The following is a 22460-nucleotide window of genomic DNA, read 5'->3' on the forward strand; positions in this document are numbered from 1 at the left end:
ATTATAATGCGATGTAAGTGTAATAATTTTTTACTTTGACTAAAGTTGGATTTTACTTAAAGTACTTAGATGTATTAACCAGACGGCAATTATGATTACTGCCTTTCCAAGAATGACCACCAGGGGGAGCCAGAATCTTAAAAATACACATTTATTTTCTCACAAAGGCTTCCAGGTAATAGTCTATGTCCATCTACCCAAACACAGTACTGAACAACAGACCAACGTTGTGCTTATACACAAGCAGGATGTACACAGCTTGCTTTATGAATAATGTGTACAGTTAAAGCAGACGTATCTTTAAAAAAAAGGCCACCAAAATGCAAATAAACACATTGAAACACTGACAGGCCCTTAATCGCCCAGTGAGAGAACTAAAACTATGTCTAGTATAAAACTCATCTTCCATGAGAACATGATTAATGAGAAATGGCACACATGAGATTTCTTTTCCTGACAGCTGCACATTTTTCTTTGCATATTTATGTTGCGTTCAAAATACATGGTAGATGAATCTTACGTTTCATCTGGAAGACATGGCAACGGTAAAAATGTCAGAGAGGATGTTTCATCTAAACTAAAACTACAAACATTCAGTAAGATTTAGCAGGACTATTTACCAGATCATTAAAACCTCATCTTTTGGATTTTTGCTCCGTTTGCTCCATTCTGTTGTAAGTTTACTAATTTGATTGGAGGAATCACCTGACACTGACAGTAGGGAGACGGAGAGCGAAGTGGTTCGTTAGCAGTTTGGTGGGTCAACACTTCCCTTCAGAGTTCATTATTTTCCCATGTTGTTGTTTGTGTATTTGGTTTGATCAGAGTTAAAAGCTGCAACAGTCAAGAGAGATACAACCATAATGTCTGATGTGCAAATGCCGTAAGAAAAAACGGTTGATCACAGACAAATTACTTTTATGAGTACAGATGAGCTGAACAGCAGCAACTAAATGCCTTTTTTGTAGAAATGTGGTCAGACAGTAGGTTCACACCCTCAATATGATTCTAATAGTGAGACTGTTCTAAAGAAATGTAATAGAATCTTGTGAATGAGACTGCAGATACTACAAGTACAGGCCGTCTTAGCAACACTGCTAGGTCACATCGTCCCCTACAAACACATTTTAAATGCATTTGGTTTTTTTTTAACAGTTAATACAAAATATCCCCAAACATCAGGAGAACTGTGCTGCCGATTCTGGAGAAAAATACACATTCAGTAACATATTTCAGCTTTTGTTTGCTGGATGAGTCCGTAACACACCTGGAAGACTGAGGTTCTCTAGCCTTCTGTCTCTCATTCTGGCATCAGGGAAGGTGTTGGAGGGCGCGGTTGGGAGTCATCTACTCTACGTTTAACTGTTCTACTGGAGACTTTAAATCATGGCACGGAAAGCAAAGGACATTGCAGCACCCAACGCCAACCCAAGGGACAGGAAGAAGGCCATGATGGCCCCTGCCGTCTCCGCCTCATGCTGCGCCACCTTCCTGTACAGAGACAACACAGGGTTGAGCATTACTACACAAAAAATGGACACAATGATTAAATATTTTATAATATACCAATTGTCACCATTTTGATGGTGGTGATGCTAAGCTAGACTAATTCTGCCAGTCTACATGCATTAATAATGATGGCAGCACACCTAACAACTAAGGATGGTCTTCTGACGCCCGAGGCTCCGACACATGCGCGGTAGCTCATGAAGCAATTGTTTCGAACCACTGTGCCGAGGCTTGCTTCGGTCACGTGGCTAGTGACGTTTGAACCACTTCAGTGACGTTTGAAGCAGTTGAGTGCTTCGAACGGCATACGAGTCATGTGATTGAATCGGGTTGTGAATCGCTTGGTGGGATCGAGTGTGTTCAGGGATATGACTATATATCAATATATAGTAATAGATCAATCAGTTAGATATTGAAATATATTAGCTACATTGATACTTTTATCGGTTTGATTGCTGCAAAGCAATCGAACTCTTGAGATTCTTTAAATATGAGTTAAATATATTACTTAGATGCAAACGATTCACATTTATTTTTTTATCATTTATATCTAAAAATTTCATAGCATTAAACTCAGTTAATCGCAAATATGTCATTGTGTACATTTTAGTAGAAGAAAAGTTATTGATCACATTTCTCTTGCATGTGTGTGTGTGTGGAGGACCTCTTGCTGATTCGCGTATCATAAGTTTTGAACTCGGAAACTCTCGCACCCAAACCGACGATGATTCCCCTACACCACCATCCAACTTCGTTCTCCGCCGCAAATGCTTTAATTGTGTTAAACATTTTAATCGGATTCATCATGATGTTTGATTAGCCCTAATTATTATGTATTCACTTCAAATGTAACTTTGTAACAATTGTGTGCAGTGAAACTGAAAGTTTAATGTATTTTATTGTGTCAACCATTCAACCAGGTAGTGTAGTCGAACGAGGCTGCACGGAGATTCAAATCCCAAACAATCCATGAACCAATAACACACACCGCAATGCATTTTATTCACCACTAGATGTCCTACTCGAGCTACTGTGTCAATGAAGCCTCGAGTAATGAACCTTTTTCATGAATCAGGTGTCGAAGCTTCAACAAAGCCTCGAAAACCCATCACTACTAACAACACAGACATAGGAGTGGACATCCCGTGACTCCTTCAGTTCTTACTTGGGTCCGAAGCACATGCAGAGGCTGGCCAGGTATCCGTTGGAGAAGGAGAAGAAGATCATGAAGATGATGTACCAGGCATCATGGGAAAACAGCACAGGGAGGTAGTAACGAGGCTCGACGTTACACAGCATGAAGAGAGGAATGAAGATGACCCGCAGGCCCACCAGGACAGGAAGCCAGATGCTGTCTTTACCCGGCTGGACAGAGCAATAAAGACATGTCAACAATCAATGATTCATCTGATAAGGCATCGGATCAAAGGCACCGTTTTTATTTTTATGATGCTAACTTTTCTTTCCTCAACATGTGACATGATTCACAGTCTTATGTAACTTAGAGGGAGGAACATTTAATTGATCATTGAAGCACCTGAGAGGAAACCGTCCTGATCAATGTGCTCTAATGATGCTAAATAAACTCACATGGTGCTGCAGCAGCTGACTACAGTTATCTGCACCAAGCAGCTGAATTCCACTGCAGGTCAGACCGTCAGCATCCTGTACTCAAGTGTCTGCACTTTTGACTTGATTTAATTAGACTGCTTCCTCTGGACTGCAGGGCTGCTGTGGTCATTTATTATTTTCTGGATAAAGTTTTAAAGAATGTGATTTTTTTTTATGAGCCAGAAAAAAAGTTGTTTTCATCACACAAAAGGAAAACAAACATCAGTATGACTTAAAGTGTCTAACACAGATACACTGAATTAAATCTGAGGGCTGATGTCTGACTCTGGAAGAGAAATCTGTAGGATTGCTGGATTTATTATTAATGTAATTTGATTTTGTTCTGCTGGTGAGCTAATGCAGCATCTTCCCTTATCAACTAATATGAGAGAAAGCAGTTCATTATGGTTTTCATATTTAATATCGGTGTCATGATCTGCTAGAATAGGGGACCTGATGTAAGGCAGAAGGGACAAAGCCTTGTAAATCCTCACCTTTGTCTCTGACCCCTAATCCTTCACAGAATCCGCACACACTTTTCCCTAAAACACACATCTGAACACTGCACCTAAGCGGAGTCACAGTTGTAAACGCTTGGTGTTGCCAAAGGCTTTCAATAGACAGCGCGTCTGTTGTTCACAACACCATGCGCCCACAATACAAGAGCAGATTGCACTAAATATTTGGATGTGGTCATTGTAAACTGAGGCTATAAGGCAGACATGTTTATGGACAAGAGTGTTTTGTTGATGTGATCAGGCAGAGTTCAAGCATGGGTTATGAACAGTACTACATACTTGAACATTGTGAAATAAGCTCAAATGCTGTTAAATGCACGCATGTGTATTTACTGGATAAAAAGATGTAACAACCAGGAAGTGTGTGGATACAGACAATAAATCTTCATTCAGCTTTATGATGATGGTTCTTTTTGGTAAGATGTCTTAGTGTTGTCACTGACCCACATACAGACGGCTGTCAGACTCCTTCCGGCCCAGTCCATCAGGTTAAAGAGGAGGAAACATGACACAGGGATGAAGTACAGCCCTGGAATGAGGAAAACAAACAAGTTGCAGTAAACAGCAACATGACTGTAGAGTTTGAATAAAACACTGGGTTCAAAGGTTTCAATCTAAATCTTCAAGTGTGTTTATGTTCAGACTCCCCTCATTTGTCTCACTGCTTCATCTATTTTGGAAATAGTACACATCCTTTCCCCACAATGCACCAAAAAATGTCTTTCTCCTGCCAGACGCCTCACACGTCAACTCACAATCTGCTGTATCTTTGTACAGAAGAAGACTCACCCCAGGCGCCTCCATCTGCCACTGTGGACTTGACGTCGACGGTCACGGCAGGGAAAGTTCCAATGGTCACGGTGAAGATGAAGCACACCGACAGAGCCGTCACCCAGATCTGATCGAGCACAGGAGGGGCATTATCAATACTGTGCAGGCAGCCTGACCGCTGTCATACAGTTGGAACAGTGGATAAGATCTGACACAGGTTATTATATTAACCTGTTTGAAGATGTTAAACACAGACACACTGGGCTTGGTCTCATCCTCCATCAGATTCACCACTGGCCGCTTCTCTGCTGGACTTTCTGAGAAACAAACAATTCTCTGTCATGAAAACAGTCAAATGACACCCGGAGACCTTTATTAACTCCTATGCATACACAATGCATAGCAGGCACCTTTTTTGAGTAAGTCCATCTTGTTCTCCTCATCAGCAGATGGTCTGGCTCCATTAGTCTCTATGTAGTACTGGAAGAACTCCTGTTGACAGTAACCATAATGAGCCCATTTCTCCGAGCCAGCAGAGCAAAGATAAGAGGAGACAACATGTTCCTTACAGCCAGATGTGTTTTCTATCACATTCCAGCACTGAACAACTTCCCTTTACACAACACTGATTCCAAAACACTGCTAGGTTCTCAGAGCACTATTCAAAAATAACATTCACAGTTTGACAGTTGATGTAAAACGGAAACCTTCTGGTAAAAAACATTTTAAAAACTGATGTTTGGAGATGATGAGGTCTCACCAGCTTAGGCAGAGTGAGGTAGGACATTATGGCCAGCAGGATGACAACACAGGCTGTGATGAAGTAACCAAAAGCACTGTCCTGCAACTCTGATCCACCTGAAACACAAGACACAGACAAGGTAAGTGTTATTTTTATTATCAGTTATATCCATGTCTGTACATGTCAACAAGACATTTACTCATTGGAGCGATGAAGAACAAATTCCTCTGGTCTCAGGGAGTATGTAACAGCCTTAAAGGACCTCGCGTGACAGCTGATCTTTGGCTTTTATGATGTTAAATACCATCATTTATCATGTTAGACGTGTATGTGGAATGACTTTAGAATTAGCTTGAAGTTCTTGATCTGATTTGTGTACACAATGTGTTTTGTGAGGTCACAGTGACCAAAATGACATTAACCAAATCTAAAAACAAATCCCCCACAGGCACCTCTGAGATACCATGTTAGTGTTCACTAACACAGATTGAGGACCAGGTAAAGCCTTCAACCACAGCTAGCTGAAGCTTTCCAGCCAAAAGCCTCCACAACCACCATCAGCCACGTAAGTACCGGTACAGTCCAAGGAAGTGATGAATTCATGGTTAATCACTTACTAAAGCAAAATTCATCACTGAACACTTTATTACTTTATTTACAGTCCTATTTGTAGCACATTCTATTACTACTGTCCACCAAATTAACTGCTGTTGTGGAAGGTGTTGCATTTTCTATGCTGTTTCTGCTACTTTATAACAGAAGAGGTGTCGGTGGTTTGTGTGCGAGACCTACTGGCCAGAGCGCAGATCATGGCGAATGCTGCAAAGGTGCCGGCCAGCCCCTGTCCACTCATGATGGGAGTGGTGTAGGTGGCGGGGAGAATCCCTGCCAGCCCGAACAGACTGCCCTGAAGAACGGCTCCGAATGCTGGCGAGGACACAGGTAACAAGGAGAGGAGATTTAATAGGTGCTATACAGTCACTGTGACACAGAACAAGACACTAACAAAAGAAAAGGAACATTTCACCCCCCAAAACAGCACATAACAACAACAACAGTGTGTCGACTCAGACATCAAAGCGTCACCATCACCATGTCCTGCCCTCCAAATCAAACATGATGTGCTGTTCCACATGAGAACCTGGGGGTCAGGGCCGACCCACTAGGTATGAGGAGGGGGTGAGCTTATCCCTGCTGCTCAGTGACTCATTGTAAATAAACAGTCAGACTACAGAGTGTGTGGTACTAGTAAGTGTGTGTGTGTGTGTGTGTGTGTGTGTGAATTTCCCAACATGGAGGACACAGATGATCAAAGAGGGAGACGACACATGGGGATAATCATTTGCATGTGCTCAATGTGGAAATGAGGTAATGGCATTCCTTTAGTGTTGTTTGTTTAGTGACTTTGGTGCAGTGATTGCTTAAGGTTCATGCCGACACTATTATGTTATAAATTAGGAACTTACAGTTGATGCAAACTATTTTGATCATAGTGAGGGTGAAGAAGGGCAAAGGGGCCATGTCCACTTTGACAAGCACTGCTGTCAGCAGGAAGACCACCAGAATGACCGCCAAACTGCCTGAGATCCGCAGCTTCTGAGGGATCCTGGAGCACAGAGACATGAAACGCAGGCCGTTATATAAGAGAAAATGTGCTCACCGAATAAAGAGTGAAGGTTTCGAAATCTGAAAGCAATAAAATAAAGGAATATGGCAGAGAGGATTGTGACTCATCCTTCAAATATTTTCGGATTATAACCATTACTGGGTCACGGCTGCTCAGGGATGGACAAAAAATATATTAGTGAAAAATAAGAGTGTGTTGGGTCACTCAATGACCATGATCATTATTATGTCATCTGGAGATAAAAAAGGGGCAAGTAACAAGACAGAAAGCAGAAATAAAGAACACTGAAGAAGACGGAGACAGCAGGAGAACAAAGAACAGAGACAAAGTTTGGAAGAGAATCAGGGAGAGGAAAAGAAAATGACAGGAGGGAAAAGACTTGAACATAAATAGCATTCCTGGGTGTGTTTGTGCAGGGGAAGAGTCAGCCATGGTCGAGGTCCACCCCAGATTTATGTTAATCCAATTCTAATTAAAGCAAACATCTTGGAGGTTTACAGATGTATGCTCATATAACAGACTTATGTGGCCTGCAGTGGCATGAGCTGAGCCGAGAAGGTGAGCAGAAGAGTGGCAACAGCCAAAAAGTACAAATTACACCCATTATTTAAAAAAAGCAAAGGCAGCTATCTGTGCATTGATCAGGGTCGGTACCTCTGGTGTATAAAGGAGTTGAGGCAGGTGAAGATGAGCAGCGGCACCATGGCACAAAGTGTCATCACGTTGTTAAACTTCGACTCCAGCACATTGCGAGTGGCTCCACCCTCCACAGTCAAGTTAGCTGTCTGATTGGCAGTGGGGGGGTCTTTCAGCCTGCTGGTGAAGTACTGAAGCAGAGGGAAGAAGGAAGCACATTAATATTACATCTTCATATGGCTGTAATTTGCAGACCTGTTTGTGCACCGTAACACTTATATTATGCTCCTATATGTAAATATTTGACTATTTGGAACCACTACAAACTTTTATCATACTACTGCACATGACAGAAAACCTTTATGGTCTTCACACAGTGACATTTTTACTTTGCTGTCCACAGTGAATGCCATGAAATGTTACAGGTATATTAAAAAACACTATAATTTTAAGGAAATAGGCAATTTGAGAAGAGCATGCAAAAATGTTATGATAAAATATAAAGCATGAATAAGTAAGGCAAAGTAAAGCTATATACATAAATGTGCATGTGTGCTACATTAGCTGTTGTGCAAAATTCAGCAGGGAATGAATAATTGTGCAGAAACTGTCAGGAGGTAAACAGCATGTGTAATTACTGAGGTGTAAGGTGTCAGGGTCAGGTTACTGTGAATATAGGGTATATATCACAAAACAAAGTAGTAGGAGGTTTCTAAAATAACACATAGTAAGTACATGATTCATACAAGTAGCAATCCTCATTGTGTATATATTCACCTAATGAAGAAGGAGCTCTGTGTCCAGGTATTGGAGATACTAATAAATATGGCTATGCTGAAAAATCAATATATTGTTTTTTAAACTATCTACTTCAGGCTCAACAAATTACTATTTGCCTCTAATACAATCAACAACAACAGTGTGCATGTTAATTCTCTATGAGTAACAAGACTGAAATTCCACATTTTAAGAAGTTAACCCTGCAAACCTCTGAAAGAATGGATGGGATTAGTGAGACTATACCACTGCCCATGAAATCCACCAGGTGGTTCTACAGAGGAAGGTAAACAAACAATCTTTGTTAACCCTAAAAGTTTGCTGACCTTCCCCTAGGTGTGCCCTGACCTTTTAATTAACTAATGCAAACCACTAAGGCACCAACGGGGCTCTTCCTATCACATCCATCTGTCTCTTGTTCCCACAGATTAACTGCATGTGCCTGCAGACATCCTCACATTCAGAGGATTGCAGTGGTCGTGAATGGTGGGACTCACCATTGTTGCCGTCATGAAGAAATTCCACGGTAAGAGGGTTCCCAAGCCCAGGATGAAGAAAATGATCCATACTGCATTGTATCTGGGAAAGAATGAAGCTCACATGAAAGCACATCAATCAAGTCATTCATCTTAATATCAACAAACAATATCCAACAACGTATCCGCTGGGACTCATCGACATCTCAGCAACTAACAAACAGCCTCCTTTCTTTTAAAATAACTCATCTTACTTGTCTCGAGGGGCGTTGATGGCCGTCATGGTTCTCTTTAGACAGTGGAGGCTGGTGTTCAGGGTTTATATAGGGCAGCTGCAGATCTGCAACATACAGTCAGCATTATTATTAGCAGCATTCTGTCTTATTTTTGTTTATAAAAAATAAAAATGTTCTCAGCAATGAAGTCACACACACTGTCTCCTGCTTCTTGTTGCTTCTTTGCACTGCATTTTGGATTATTAAGGATTAACAACAAATGTGCTTAGAAATGTTCTCTGCCTGTTGATCTGACTTATCTACAAAAGTAACTGGTTTAAAAACAGACCGACATGAGGAGGCCAGTGCAGCTGCTCACTGCCAAAAGTCTAAACTACAAGAGAAGATTTGATTTCTGCAGATATTCCACTACTACAACAGCCAAAACACACCTTTTCTTTTCCATCATCCTTCCTCAAACAGCCTAACAGCCTTAGAATAAATAAATACAGACATTTAAACAGTTCAGACAGAGCTGTCCGGTTGAGTGGCTGCATTTCAGCACAATCAGTAGAAAAACTCTTCATCACAAGCATGCAGCAGCAAAATCAGTTTACTACTATTCATGTATGAACACACCCATCCAACCACCAAAAAACAATGAGAAGTTAAACACTCCAAAATCTTACAGCTTCGTGGTGTATTTGAGCAGCAGATGTGAAATCACAAGCCAACCTTCAACCTGGTTAGAAACACATCTCATCACCTCACAGCATGTCATTCCTCTTAAAAACACGGTTAAGATCGGAAAAAGGATTACAAAAACATGATTTTCTGTCCCTGAACACCGTCCCTGATAAACTTACTTGGAGACGAGTCCAAGCTCAAACAGGAGATCCTTCTTCCCACCGGTCAGAAACAGAAAGGCCAATCCAGCTCTGTATGTTTGACTTTATACCACACGGTTTGACACCCAGCTGTCTTCCACCCAGAAGACCAGCCCCTCTTTGCATCTCGTGTCCATCCCTCCCCTTTCCTTTTACCTCCAACACCCTGTTTTCCTCAACCCTGCCCTTCCTACACATTTTCACATTCCAAGCAAGTGTGACACTGTTTGGCATAAAGACGTCAGATGGATTTATATAACTTTTTTAAAAACTCTAAATAGAGCAAGGGTTTTTTAAAGTGTTTCTGCACAACATTGTTCAGCTTCTTGCTTCACATTTCCATCTGTTCTCCCCTCTGCAGTGTCCTGTTTTTCCACATTTTAATTTATCCCTTCATATCCCCACACTGTGTATCCCACTGGCTGGTAATTTCTCACCTCATTTCACCTTTACTCCACCATGTTCTCCTCTCATATGCTCATCAACCTCCCTCCCATCTCTCTGCTCGCTTTATGCACCCGGCACCATTTATGCTTTCCCCTCTTTTTTTTTTCTAGCATCTTGTCCCCTGAATCAGATGGAAGGCATGTGCCTAGATAGTTGCGTGACACCATCTCCAAGCAGAACAACTTGTAAAGTTGTCTAAGGTTACTTTTAAAAACAGCTAAAAAAGGCAAGGACTAATCACCCACTTATGGTGTAGTTACTGGATACTAGAACTAACAGAGCAAGTCTTTGTTTGTTGCTTGATTTGTATAGGTGACATCCGGCACATGTGCAGGATGTCACCTATAATACCTGCCATTCACGTTATTCTACTTATTTGTAAGTGGCAAAGATGAGCCAGCACAGAGCAGGGCTGGATGTTAATGCAGTGAATGCAATTACAAATTCCACAAATCAAACAATATCACTTAAAAAGCAGTCATTTCTGAGCAGAAAACCTCAGTTCAATAATCAAATTAAGCCCACATACGATTCCCATGTACAATTTGAATTAGTCACAATTGAATAGGCAGCTCCTCCAAAGTGCATTATGTGTAGATCCTTGTTGGCAGACATGATGAATCCCATGGTTGATCTGGCTGGTCATGAGTGCACTGTGAGTGAGGACAGAGAGGCTTCTATAGGAAGGTATCATGCATAGAACTACTCGTGGCTGTATGAGGAGAATCAACTCAGACTTTTCTCATGCACAGTGGTTTGTCAATGTGGGTTAGGGTTGGGTGATATTGGAAAAAAAATGAATCATGATTAATTGTGGCATTTAGCCGATAACGATTAATTTGACGATTAATTGATGACAATTGCACTTGCATGTTTTTGACTCTAAACCGCCAGAGCAATTCAGAGCAATGGATGCCTCTGTGTGTCAGCCTGTCACCATGGTAACAGCAGAGGACACCTCAAAAACCACTCCAACTTTGAGAGCCTGGCGTGCGGAAACGATTCGGAATTAGAAAATTCTGAATACAAGTTTGATAGAGCAACATCTAATGAGCGTTTTAAGACTAAAATGGAGTCTGTAGCTTGAAATTTGTAGCCTAGCAGCAATCAAACTAATTAAGCTGTGACTGGAATATGTCACACACTAGTGCATGTTTTCACTCATACTGTAGAACAGCAGCAGAAAAAACAAACGAACTGGACAATTCCACATTTAAATGTACGTCTGTGCAAATCAACCTGTTATGTTCTTCCAGCGCTTAGTTTGGTCGTAAGCAGCACAATGACTAAACGTACCGCGGATTCTCGGCTGAGTGGAATTCTTTCCAATATCTGCTGGAGGAGACTTCGCTGTTGTAACGCTCCACGCTTCACACCTTATGCATGTCACGGCACTATATACTACAGCTGTATCGCAAGCCATTCATATCACATATCGCCAGTACTTAAAGCGCCGTTTTTTACGTCGTACATTGTCGTCGTACATTGTTTTCCTCGTCATGACGAGGTACTAATCGCCATAATCGATAAGTAGCAAATATTAATCGGTGACAGTTTTTCTGACGATTAATTGCACGCGATATTTTGCACAAGCCTATGTGACATGTGAGACAACAGAAGACCATCTCAGCACAAGACAGGAAACATCTGGACAAAATGGCCGACCATAATCTCCTGAAATCCAAGACTCCTGGCTCTCCAGTAACCAGCTTTTAACTTCCTCTGAATCCCGCTGAGCCTTGAATCTAACTGATCTGGGTGTCCTACTTTGTTGGGTTGGTTTGAACTTGCAAGTGACGTAATCTACAGAACACAAACCTGATTCTGAGGCCATCTGAAGCTTACATATTTCTAACTCTAGATCTTTCCAGTGTCAGAGGGACTGTGGGTATTTTCTGTCACACAGACACAACTCATTCTACACAAAGGCATTTTAAATCATTTTACCCCAGTCATGAGCAGCTTTTGTGTGTATGTGGTGCCTTTTCTTAAAGACATTTGCCTGAACAGTTTGGAATGTTGTTTTTCAGAAACACATAACCAAAGTAGTATTTTTATACTCCATTTCCTCTCTTCTGCTAGTTGTCATGACAAATGTCAAATCTTAGTGCAGACCAAAATTTATCATACCCAAAGGCATTACACTTGAAGTTTTAAACACATCGGCTTGTCCCAGATTCTCTTAAATTATGCCTCTTTCAGCCTAACGTGTCATAAAACTGAGCCAGCTGGCAAACCTTCCCTGGAGCTGAGATGGTGCCCACCACACACACACACTCACACGGGCACTTTGCAGTCTGCAGAGTGGTACACTGTTACACTTCCACTTGGCCTGTTAGTGACATCCAACTCCAACAACCAGCAGTCCAATGGAAAAAAGACTTAACAGCAGTAATTTACCGTTTCTGCCTCTTCTGTCCAAAAAAAAAAGCCAGGGCAGTTCAGACTGTTTCACTTGCTGCAGTCAGGAATGTGTCAAAATATTTATTATACAACAAAACCTCACATAATGTCCTAATGCTGCTTTGGCCCTTTTATTAAACTCAGCTCCTCCCTTATTAATTACCGGATTCAAACCTTTTCTGTTCCCTCCGATGTGGATAGATCACATCTGACCTTCCCTGAAGCCAAACCTGTTTTAAGTGGTAGCACCTAAGGGTTAATCATCTTGTCTAAGATCTAAATATGTTTAGACTCGGTTATATTTTCCAGTAGAACTCTGTCTGTTCTGAGACAAATTTATTGTATGGTTTTGTTATTGGACATCATTGAGTTGGAAAATTTGGAACTTGGTTTTTGTGAATTTTTGAATTTCAGAAATATCTGTGACAGAAACAATGAGAAAATCACTGAAATCTTAGGGTTAAATGTTCACAGTAAAGAACTGGAGTTAATTTCTCAGAATACCTCTCTAATACCGCTTTTATTCCTAGGCTGGGAGTTTGATGCTGGTCATATGACGAGGGGAAGGAAGAATAACCCCTTTCCCCGAGGTCATTCCTCAGTGCTTATGGAAGCCAAACATTCTCTCTGAGCAGTATAGGACTGGAATGCCTTTCTCAGAATTAACAGAAGGAGATGAACAGCTAGGAGGCATTTGTTTTGACACAGTGATATCAGAAAATCTCCACTGCTCACGCAGCCAGCTCATGTGCCAGGTATCACTTAATACACTAAACTTTAATGTATGTAAGGGGTGGGGTTATTTGCCACACAAAATGTACACATCTTGGTGCAGGGTTGATTAAATCATCACTGAAGCTCGATCTCCTGGTTTCCACTCTGGCAATCTAATCAGAGGTTGTGCCTGACGTGTGACATAACACAATTATCTCAAGTTTAGTAGCCACAAGCAAAGAAAAAGAAACTGCAGGTAAGAACACAAAAATGCAATTCTTACACCAGTACTTACAAAAAGTACACAAATGCAATAGAAAAAAGGAAGTTGTTCACAGTTGTTGCATTGAGAGTTTGTAAACAACACACACATCTGTTTTGTCTACATTTACAATTGAACAGAGGCAGGATACTGTGCTATACAGTAAATACACAATGGACTGATGAAGGTGTAATAAACTAATCAGTCTCTCAGTATCAAGCTAAGAGGCTGTGGATTTGAATTCAGAAAGTACAAGAAGGTAAGTGGTCATGTGTCATTTAAGGGCGATCCATACCTTTGTGTGCATTTCTACCATCAAAGCTGCCCTGTTTGTATCCATTAATGAGTAGCCACGGTAACTGATTTAACATCCTGGACCCTGTCTTGTAAAACTGAGATGAGAAGAAGCTGACTAAAGAAAAGAGGCAGAAAGCAAAACTGACTGCTGGCTATACACAACAAATTCATACAGTGATGTCCAAGAGTTTTAATCGATGCAACTGGACTGAAAGAAAAAGACGTTTCGACACTCCCACCAAGTGCTTCCTCAGTTCTGCTCGGGGGAGTGTCGGAAAAAAAAAATAAAAATAAAAATGAATCCTCGAGTCCAGTTGCCTCGATTTAAACTCCTGGACATGACTATAACCTGTTTGATGTGTTTCCAGTTTCACACTGTATTATGACCAACACACATACAAACATAAACTATATCTTGCTTTGCAGTCTTGGATGGGGACATTGGGGAATATATTTCAGTTGCAGTACATTGACTTTTAAAGCCAAGATTTCAATTTCATGCTGCGTTTCCTCCCGCTCGTATTTCAAGGACACTGGCTCTGTCCTCACTCTGTATAAGGAACATGTGGGTTGCACCTGCAAAAAAAGATGTAAGCTTTTCCGAAGAATTTCAACATTGAGAAAAGCCTAAGTAACTACCGTGTCTCTTTTTGGAACTGTTTTTTTGGAATCCAGTCTGCTGTCAATTTGCTAAGCTGCTGAAATACTGAGCAACATAGACGTCGCAGTATAAAAACAAGTGATTGTATTGAAACTCTGGAGCTAAACAATTGCTTCTACATAATTTTAATTGAAATTAGTGGATAAATAGGGATTAAAACACCACCACTCGTAACTTCATGGACCTTTTGCTGGTTTGCCAATCAGAGCTGTAGCCAAGAAACACCAACTACTGCACAGTCTTTTGACCTGTTAATAAAATGCAGATTGTGACCTTTTATTTGCAGACAAAAGCCAGATGTAACCAAGTCTTTATTGGGTTTGTCTGGCCTGATATTTACAGTGATGCTGGACAGAGAAAAAGAGGCAAGTGAAAGGCTGTCAATTTTTGTTATGATGGTCCTTCTACCATCTCGTCTACTGAGGTAGAAAAATATACCTGGCGTCCTGCACAGCTTCCTGAGACAGTAACCAGACGTACAAGCTGAAGGAAGCTCACTTAAAATATTGCTGCGCTGCAACAGGCAAGATTTACAGATAAAACATTCACTTTGAAAAGCTCATTATGAGCTACACACAGTCCAGATTTGAATTTTTATTATTATTTCAGCCATGCATTTGAATGTGCAAACACAGATTTAGTGCATTCTGTGGTTGATACTTTAATCAGGTCTCTGATCTGCACTCATTTTATAACCATTACAGCTGCCTTTTGAAGTAGGCCACGACATGTTGATGTAGATTTGCTGCAAGTTTACCCACTGCAAAAAAAAACTCACAATTTTCCATCACATGCATAATGTGGTTCGGTGGGAGGCTGATCTCACAGTCATTAGACTTTTTTTTAAACAGCTTTTCCACACTCAGGCATTTTTATGTGTTGCCTCTGTCTCTTTTCTAGTGAAGGAATTAAATCCTGTTGACAAAAATAAACAAATCAAACTCTCCATCTGAACCAAAGTTCATTTCAGGGAATAGAGAGGCTGTGTGAACAGAAGGACCCTGACAGGTGGCCAATTGCCTTGTCACAACATCAGTCCCACATGCCCAGAGGTATTCAGGGGCAAACCAAGCAGACGCAGCAGGCCTAGGTAACACTGTGAGGGTCCTCTGATAGACAAAGGCACACACAGAGGCTGATAAAATTAACTTCAACAAAACTCTGACAACACAGACGGGACTGAACCACACGCTGCTGGTCTCTATGAGAACACCCAAAGGCGTCACAACATCAACATTTCACTAGTTTCCACTTCATAACACAATAAAATATCACAGTGCTGCTTAGTTATGTATATTACATCTGTCCCCGTGTAATTTCCATGCTGAAATGTCATGCTTTGTTTAAGAGGGATGTAATCAAGACAAGAGTGCAAATAAGAGCAGGAAACAATAACACAGAGACGGGAAAAGAGACTTTCGTGAGACGCTAATGAAGGCAGCATAAACACAAAACCTTAGGGAAAATTCTGGAAAGTAAAAAAAAATAACTAATGCCAAAGGAGGGAGGCGGGATAAAAGGTCTCCAAATCTATTGTCTTCACCGTGACCTGCCCCCTTTACACTCCGAATCCTTTCCCGCTTCTCTGACAGAGCAGGAACAAAGCCCATCCACAGCTGCCTGTCGTTTTAGTTGGTTCAAGTGGTCTGGACTAACGGCAGACCAATGAACTGGCAACAGTCAGCACCAGTAGTGTAGGAAGCATTAAAAATGTGTGTGTCAATGACTATTTCAGAGAAAGACTCAACAAAAACTCATTGATTTTAAAACGTGGTGACATACAGAAACTAATTCCAAGTAAAACAACAGTTTTGTCAAACATACTGTTGCCACTACACTAACAGATGATACAAAGCCTCCATATCTGAGGCCTTCTCTCATTTACAGAAACAAAAAACTGGCAAATCTCCCTCTGTCCACTCGATTGAGTTTTCCCCGTCATCACTCACCTCAGCAATAGAACTTCCTCCACTGGCCCTTCATGATGGCCCTGTCTCTGACTCACTCTCAGTACCAACCCCCAATAGATGGAGAGATTGTGCTTTACTTTTCAATTACCAACCAATATAAGTTAAAATATATATCTCATCAATGAAATAACATCAGCATATTTTGTTTGAACACAGTTCTCATCATCTGAGTTTCAAAAAGGTGTTGGACCATGAACCAAACTGCTTAATGCAGATAATACTGAAACACTAACTTACAAAAATTCATGTCTTTATTTTTATTTGCTTATAAAACTGCTGAATTCACAACAAACCTTGTGGAGGTGTTTATTTTAAAATGTGTGTGTGTGAGTGGGGGGGGGTCCCCCTCTGATATAATGGTAGCTACGCCTATGGTCTGGTTTTTCAGATTAATCCTCTGATTATCCGCTTCACACCAGCATTAAAAAAAATGATTCATTTCACCAGTTAATAATGAATCACATCTGCAGTTTGACTCAGGCAACAGGTGGGAAAACCCCCACTCTGAACACTCTGACAGAGCAGATGCTTGTGTGCGTCCAGCGGTGGAGTCGATTCTGATGTCCCATCAGCTGTTCAGCTGCAAAACAAAGCCACCATTCTGCTGCTGCTCTTCTCCTTGCTTCAGGGTCAGCAGAGTCGCAAATAGCACAGACACGTGTGACATGGAGCCGAGCTGGGAAATCATTCAACCACAACCTCATTCAGGGGAGCAACACAGAAACACAGAAACACAACAGGACTCATCTGACCACTGAATCTACCTCATCAAAACACAGATTTGACATACCGTACATTCAATCTGCGTCTTTTTAACCAGGACTGTGCGAGCCTCTATGAAACCCACATGTTGACTCCAAGTCATCGCTGACATTAATGGATCCCTTTCTTCACTTCCTGTGATGCATCATCTACCCACGTGCTGCCACTTAAATAAAGGCCACCAAAAACGCACGTGGCCACATCCTGCCACCCCTGTTATTAATCACACAATGATCATCCTCCACCCAAAAAGCCACTGAAAACCAAAAAGGTTCAAAATATAATGTGGTGTGAAATGCAGTATGTACCTGGTATTGAAACAGAAAACTCAAAATGTGCATTATTCTCCGTCGACACTGCTAGTTAACATCATTAGTTGGCACAACACTGGCCGGCTGGACCATGCTGGAGTTGGCGCTAAATTCAATTCCAAGCTGTGGTCGACACAAAGGAGGCAGCTACGCTGGAAACAAAAAAAATAACCCCGGACCTTATGTCTCCGTTCATGTCTTTCGGGGACAATTTAAAGACAACAAACCGAATCACGGAATCACGAAAGAAATCACTGATTTATCAGAACCGCATCAGAAACAAGTAACAGTGATTTATTCCCCAAACTCCCCTTTGCAGCCTGTTTGGAGGCGAATACAGACTCGGAACAGCCGCCATTGTTCAGTTAATACCGCTCACAAGACTACAAACATCAGCTTTTAATCGTTTCACACTCTTTAATTGTCTGCAGTGGAACGTCCTTACCTTCGTACGGTCTGTGGAGGCTTGTTGTGTCTGCTGCAGCGTGCGTGCCTTCTCCTCAGCAGGGAGCGTTGCGTTTACGTGTCGTCGGAAAACACAGCTTCCAACACAATCAGGACACGTATGACATTATATACTAAACTTAATCAAAGTACTCAAAGTTCTTTTATAGACGTATGCATATTGATATTAAATGTATATTTATTTTCTTTATGACAAATAATAATAAGTAAATTGACAACAAATGCTGGAAAAAAAAATAAAAATGTAAATATCACAACAACAGACATGTTTTCATTATTTTGCCTGGCAAACACAGAACAATGTTTAGTGATTTATAACTTTTAAAGTATGTCACTTATTAGTGGTGTTTGAGTTTTTAGAAGTTTATTTTAACACTTTGACTTAGTCAGGTTCATCACTTTTCTGAGGTACTTTTTTAATCACTGTTGTATTCTATCTGCAGTGTGTTTCTACGCTCTTAGCTACATGAAATATTGTTCTAATTAGGCGGAAAGTGTGTTTTCCAGTCGTTTTTGATGTGATGCTTATTTGACTGTACATTTGAAAAAAGAACATTGTATCCATTAGTTGCTCAACCTGTCGGCATCGCCTGGATCTTTTCCAGCGGTGTTAGCCGGAGTCTTAACATGCTCAGCAGTTGTTGGCTGCTTTCTTTACACTCATCCTGAAACACCTCACCAGTGTTTGGGTGATTGTGGAGGCCAGATCAACTGATGCAGCAGTTAATATTTAGTTACATTGGTAATCCTTACTAAAACACTGCACTTTACGTGCATGACTTCTGTTTCTGTTTAGTGGTCTACAAAATAACCACTTCCTGCCAGCCGGCACAAAAGCCTTACTGGACCAATATCTTTCTGAGGAAAGATACTGATTAAAAAGCCACATTACAAACAGCAATTGCCCCGTATTTGGGCTAACCAGGAATCTGGTGCTACCAGGACAGCAATGAGCAGAGCCTCAAACCCTGAGTGACCTGTTAGGAGGTCTGTCCGTCCCTGTTTACAGTGTATGGTCTAAACAGTTGTTTTCAAACTGTACTATAAATCATGCAGTCCCTGAATCATTCACACTCATCAACACATGCAAAAGCAGCACATGAATTCAGGCTGAAGGTCAAAGCTGGCCTTGAGGCACACAGTAAAGACAAAATAACCAAGTAGAAGGCAATTCAGGCAGAGAGTGTCCGAGGAGGGTAGTGTTTGTGCGACTGTTGTTAAACCGTACAAAAATATTACCGATAATTCTGATCAGTCGACAGTATCTTGCAAAATGCTGTTCTCTTTAAAAACCACTCTGTCCTCTATTTCCTTTAGAGTACAGCTTGTTTTCGCAAGTGTCTGCAAGAAGTGACACCAATGTATAATTTCACCATAACAAGTCGGCCTGTCTGAGAAAAGAAGGAGGTTTTTTGTGTCTGTACTTATTGAGCATTGGTCTCTGTTGTTTACTCAGCTTTGGTAGATACACAGTCATCCACACCCTGTCTCCCCCATCTAAAAAAAGCCTGCTGTGGTTTTGGATAGAAACCATCTGTGAAGGAGGGACAGCCTGGCTGCTTCCTCACCAACCTAAATCCTACCAGGAAGAGCTAAGACACAGAGGGCTGCTGTCTGTCCCTGTGAGTGTGAAGACACAAAACTACACTTCACTACAATCAGGGGCTGTTTTAAATTACTTATTTTCTCTACATTCTTCAGTCTTTGTTTTTGGCTTGTGTAGCCAGGCTCTCAGCATGTACCACAGCCTTGACAGAGTCTTTCCATGAAGAGGAGAGAGTGGGAGAAAGAAAATAAGACACTGAATGATGTGTGCATGTGTGTGCCTGTGTCTATATGTGTGTGTGTGCAGTTCACTCTTCACCTGTTGTCACTATGTTAATCCAGCTACTATTATTCATATATTATCCTTCTCTTTAAACTCAACACAGACAGAGTAATGGTTCGGCGCTTCCTGAACAGAGACTGCTTGATTTCTGGAAAAGATACAGCTAGATGTGCACACCAATAAGAGTTGATGGAAGAATAAACAAGGGAAGCAGCAAAACAGTGATAAGAGGGGAAAAAACAAAGTTTCTTCAGCAGATTACTGTAAACTGTGTGTCTTGTTGTGAATCATTATTTAGCCCCGCCCCTGGTTGGCAGTGCCCTTTCTGTGGCGTCTTTGTGGTGAAACTTAAAATGTCATTTTTGCACTTGAACACAACACTAAAGAAACTGGAGTAACTACATTGTGACACCTATGTTGACGACTAGTTTACAAGTGAGAATTTAATAAAGGTGTTTTTGTCATAATTATCAAATCAGTTCTTATCCACCAATGCAAATGGACCCTGTCCAAATGTATGTGTTTACATATGAGTTAGATTCTGAAAGCTTAATAAAATATATATTGTTGTAGCATAGTCATGGCCTCCATGCTAACACTGTTTTCCATCATCATCCATGTAGTCTTTCACCAGACCGACACTGAAAATGTTGGACAGATGACAGCAGCAGTTACTAAAGTGAAAACAGTCCTAACTGTCGCTTATTGCCACAAACCGACATCCATCACCTGCATGACATCTCTCAGAAAGCAGCCAGTACCTGCCTGCCTGCACATACTGAACATGCTGCCAAATCAAACTGATAACTTCCACAATGTCAAGAAGAACCTGAGAAAACAAGCAGTTCTTTATGTTGCCTGGTTCTTTCTATTGTCAGATGAAAATCTTAAATCCGTCTCTTCCTGCTGACCCCAGACAGGTCCATGTTTAGTCATTTTTAGAACGCATGTTTATGAGCAAACAAACAAACATCACACGTGTCTAATTCAAGAATATCCTGTGTAGATTGTGGCATTGGAGGCGCACTCAGGGAGAGGAGCAGGGCATGACATGAATGGACTGGAAGTGGCTTTCTGACCTCATACTGAGATTTAACAGGACAGGAATTCCAATGGATGGCCTCTTCAACCTCTAAATGACTCTGGAGACACAGAGAGAATGAAGTAAATCCCATCTGGGATTAAGAAATTGGAGTCCTGGCTCTGTTTGGTGGGATTAAAGTTTGGACTAAGACAGGCAAACAAAGAAACTCCTCCTCATCTTAATCTCAGCAGCTACTCTAAAATCTCAATAGAGTGTGAGTGGTCTGACGGGGTCACGCTCTATGAAATCCTTGTCATGATGGATGCTCGCGCAGACAAGGTGCATTCAAGGACGAGAGCTACATTTTAGACAACCCATTATAGGATTCAGCAACTTCAAAACTGGCATTAGTCCAAAAATTCTGCGATTTGTGGGGAGTTGTTTCTCACATTCTTTTGTGCAAACATAAAAATCCACCCAAATCCTCAGAAAACATCAAACCTGAATTTGCAGAGTTCACTTCGTTCACTCCTGTTTATCCTCCTTTTATCAGTAATGTGCTAAATGTTGAAAAACGGCTTAAATTTTGGGCATAAGCTAATCTAAAAAATGAAGTGACCCTGCCAAAAATAATAACATGTTTTGCGTTTAGCTGAGCTACATTCACTCGGTCACTGCTCAAATACATCCTTCACAATTTGCCTGGTTAAAAAAAAAAAGCTCATTAACATCTATTGACTTTTCCATCTATCAATATTAAGGGCAAACAAGTGTGATCATTCACAGGACAAAAACGAAGAAACAGACACAACATCCCGTATCAATCATTTTCCTCAGACTGCTTCTAAACTTTGGGAATTATTTGACATTAACAGCTCAGATTCCATTCAGCATATGAGAAGGAGGATTGTGTGAGTGCATTCCTGTCATTTCTACACTCTGTGCTTGAATGTATAATGTGTAGTAACAGTCCTGTCCTCACAATACAGTTGTTGTTAGGATGGGGTCAGAGGACACAATGATGGCAAGAAAACAGCCTGAGCAGAGAGGAAGATGGAAAACAGAAGTCAGGATCATAGGTCATAACATATGGAAAGACTTTCTTTTTACACAGGTCAGTTAATTCCATTAAGAAATCTGTTTTGTTGAGTTTAGTTTAGTATATTAATTTATTTGTCAGTAAACATGCTCTGTACCAGATCATAGCGTTCTCACTAATTTCCATCTGTAGTCCCTGTGGCAGGCAGGAGGGAGGTTGTGAGAATTTGTAATTTTGAACACAGTTTCTGCTAATTCACATAGTTTTATTTCTATACAACTTCTTATTTCACTTTTAATTTGTTGCAGTGGATGCTAAAAGGTCAAAAAAATTAAAAGTTTATTTTTCATTAAGTGATGTAGCAGAATTCACTTCTATTTATATGTAAGAGCCTGTATTCTTGTAATCAGCAACACTACCTGCAGGCTAAACATGTAGTATTGGAAGTATTGCATACTTTTACTGGGACTTGACTGGCTGCCATTTTACAGTCTGGAGCAGCACGATG

The 22460-nt window shown here is 41.0% G+C and overlaps 1 protein-coding gene across 4 annotated transcripts in view; it reads right to left on the bottom strand.

Moving 5' to 3' along the window:
- Positions 1-135: 135 nt before the first annotated feature.
- LOC114447588 (equilibrative nucleoside transporter 1-like) overlaps positions 136-22460 on the bottom strand; it is a 28243-nt gene continuing 5918 nt past the window's right edge. The window contains exons 1-13 of one of the 4 annotated variants that reach the window (XM_028423964.1): positions 18042-18139; positions 8922-9007; positions 8689-8770; positions 7433-7605; positions 6618-6757; positions 5944-6078; positions 5170-5267; positions 4820-4901; positions 4641-4726; positions 4428-4536; positions 4082-4167; positions 2675-2874; positions 136-1491 (exon numbers count right to left, since the gene is read on the bottom strand). In XM_028423964.1, the coding sequence (XP_028279765.1) occupies positions 1380-1491; positions 2675-2874; positions 4082-4167; positions 4428-4536; positions 4641-4726; positions 4820-4901; positions 5170-5267; positions 5944-6078; positions 6618-6757; positions 7433-7605; positions 8689-8770; positions 8922-8950 (1332 nt within the window). In that variant the 5' untranslated portion in view covers positions 8951-9007; positions 18042-18139 and the 3' untranslated portion in view covers positions 136-1379. Of the gene's footprint in view, positions 1492-2674; positions 2875-4081; positions 4168-4427; positions 4537-4640; positions 4727-4819; positions 4902-5169; positions 5268-5943; positions 6079-6617; positions 6758-7432; positions 7606-8688; positions 8771-8921; positions 9008-9748; positions 9867-17313; positions 17402-18041; positions 18140-22460 lie in introns of those variants that run through there. The other 3 variants (XM_028423965.1, XM_028423963.1, XM_028423966.1) reach the window with 3 other exon arrangements.

The sequence above is a fragment of the Parambassis ranga genome, chromosome 15, assembly GCF_900634625.1.
Source record: "Parambassis ranga chromosome 15, fParRan2.1, whole genome shotgun sequence".
In the NCBI taxonomy this organism is placed as follows: Eukaryota; Metazoa; Chordata; class Actinopteri; family Ambassidae; genus Parambassis; species Parambassis ranga.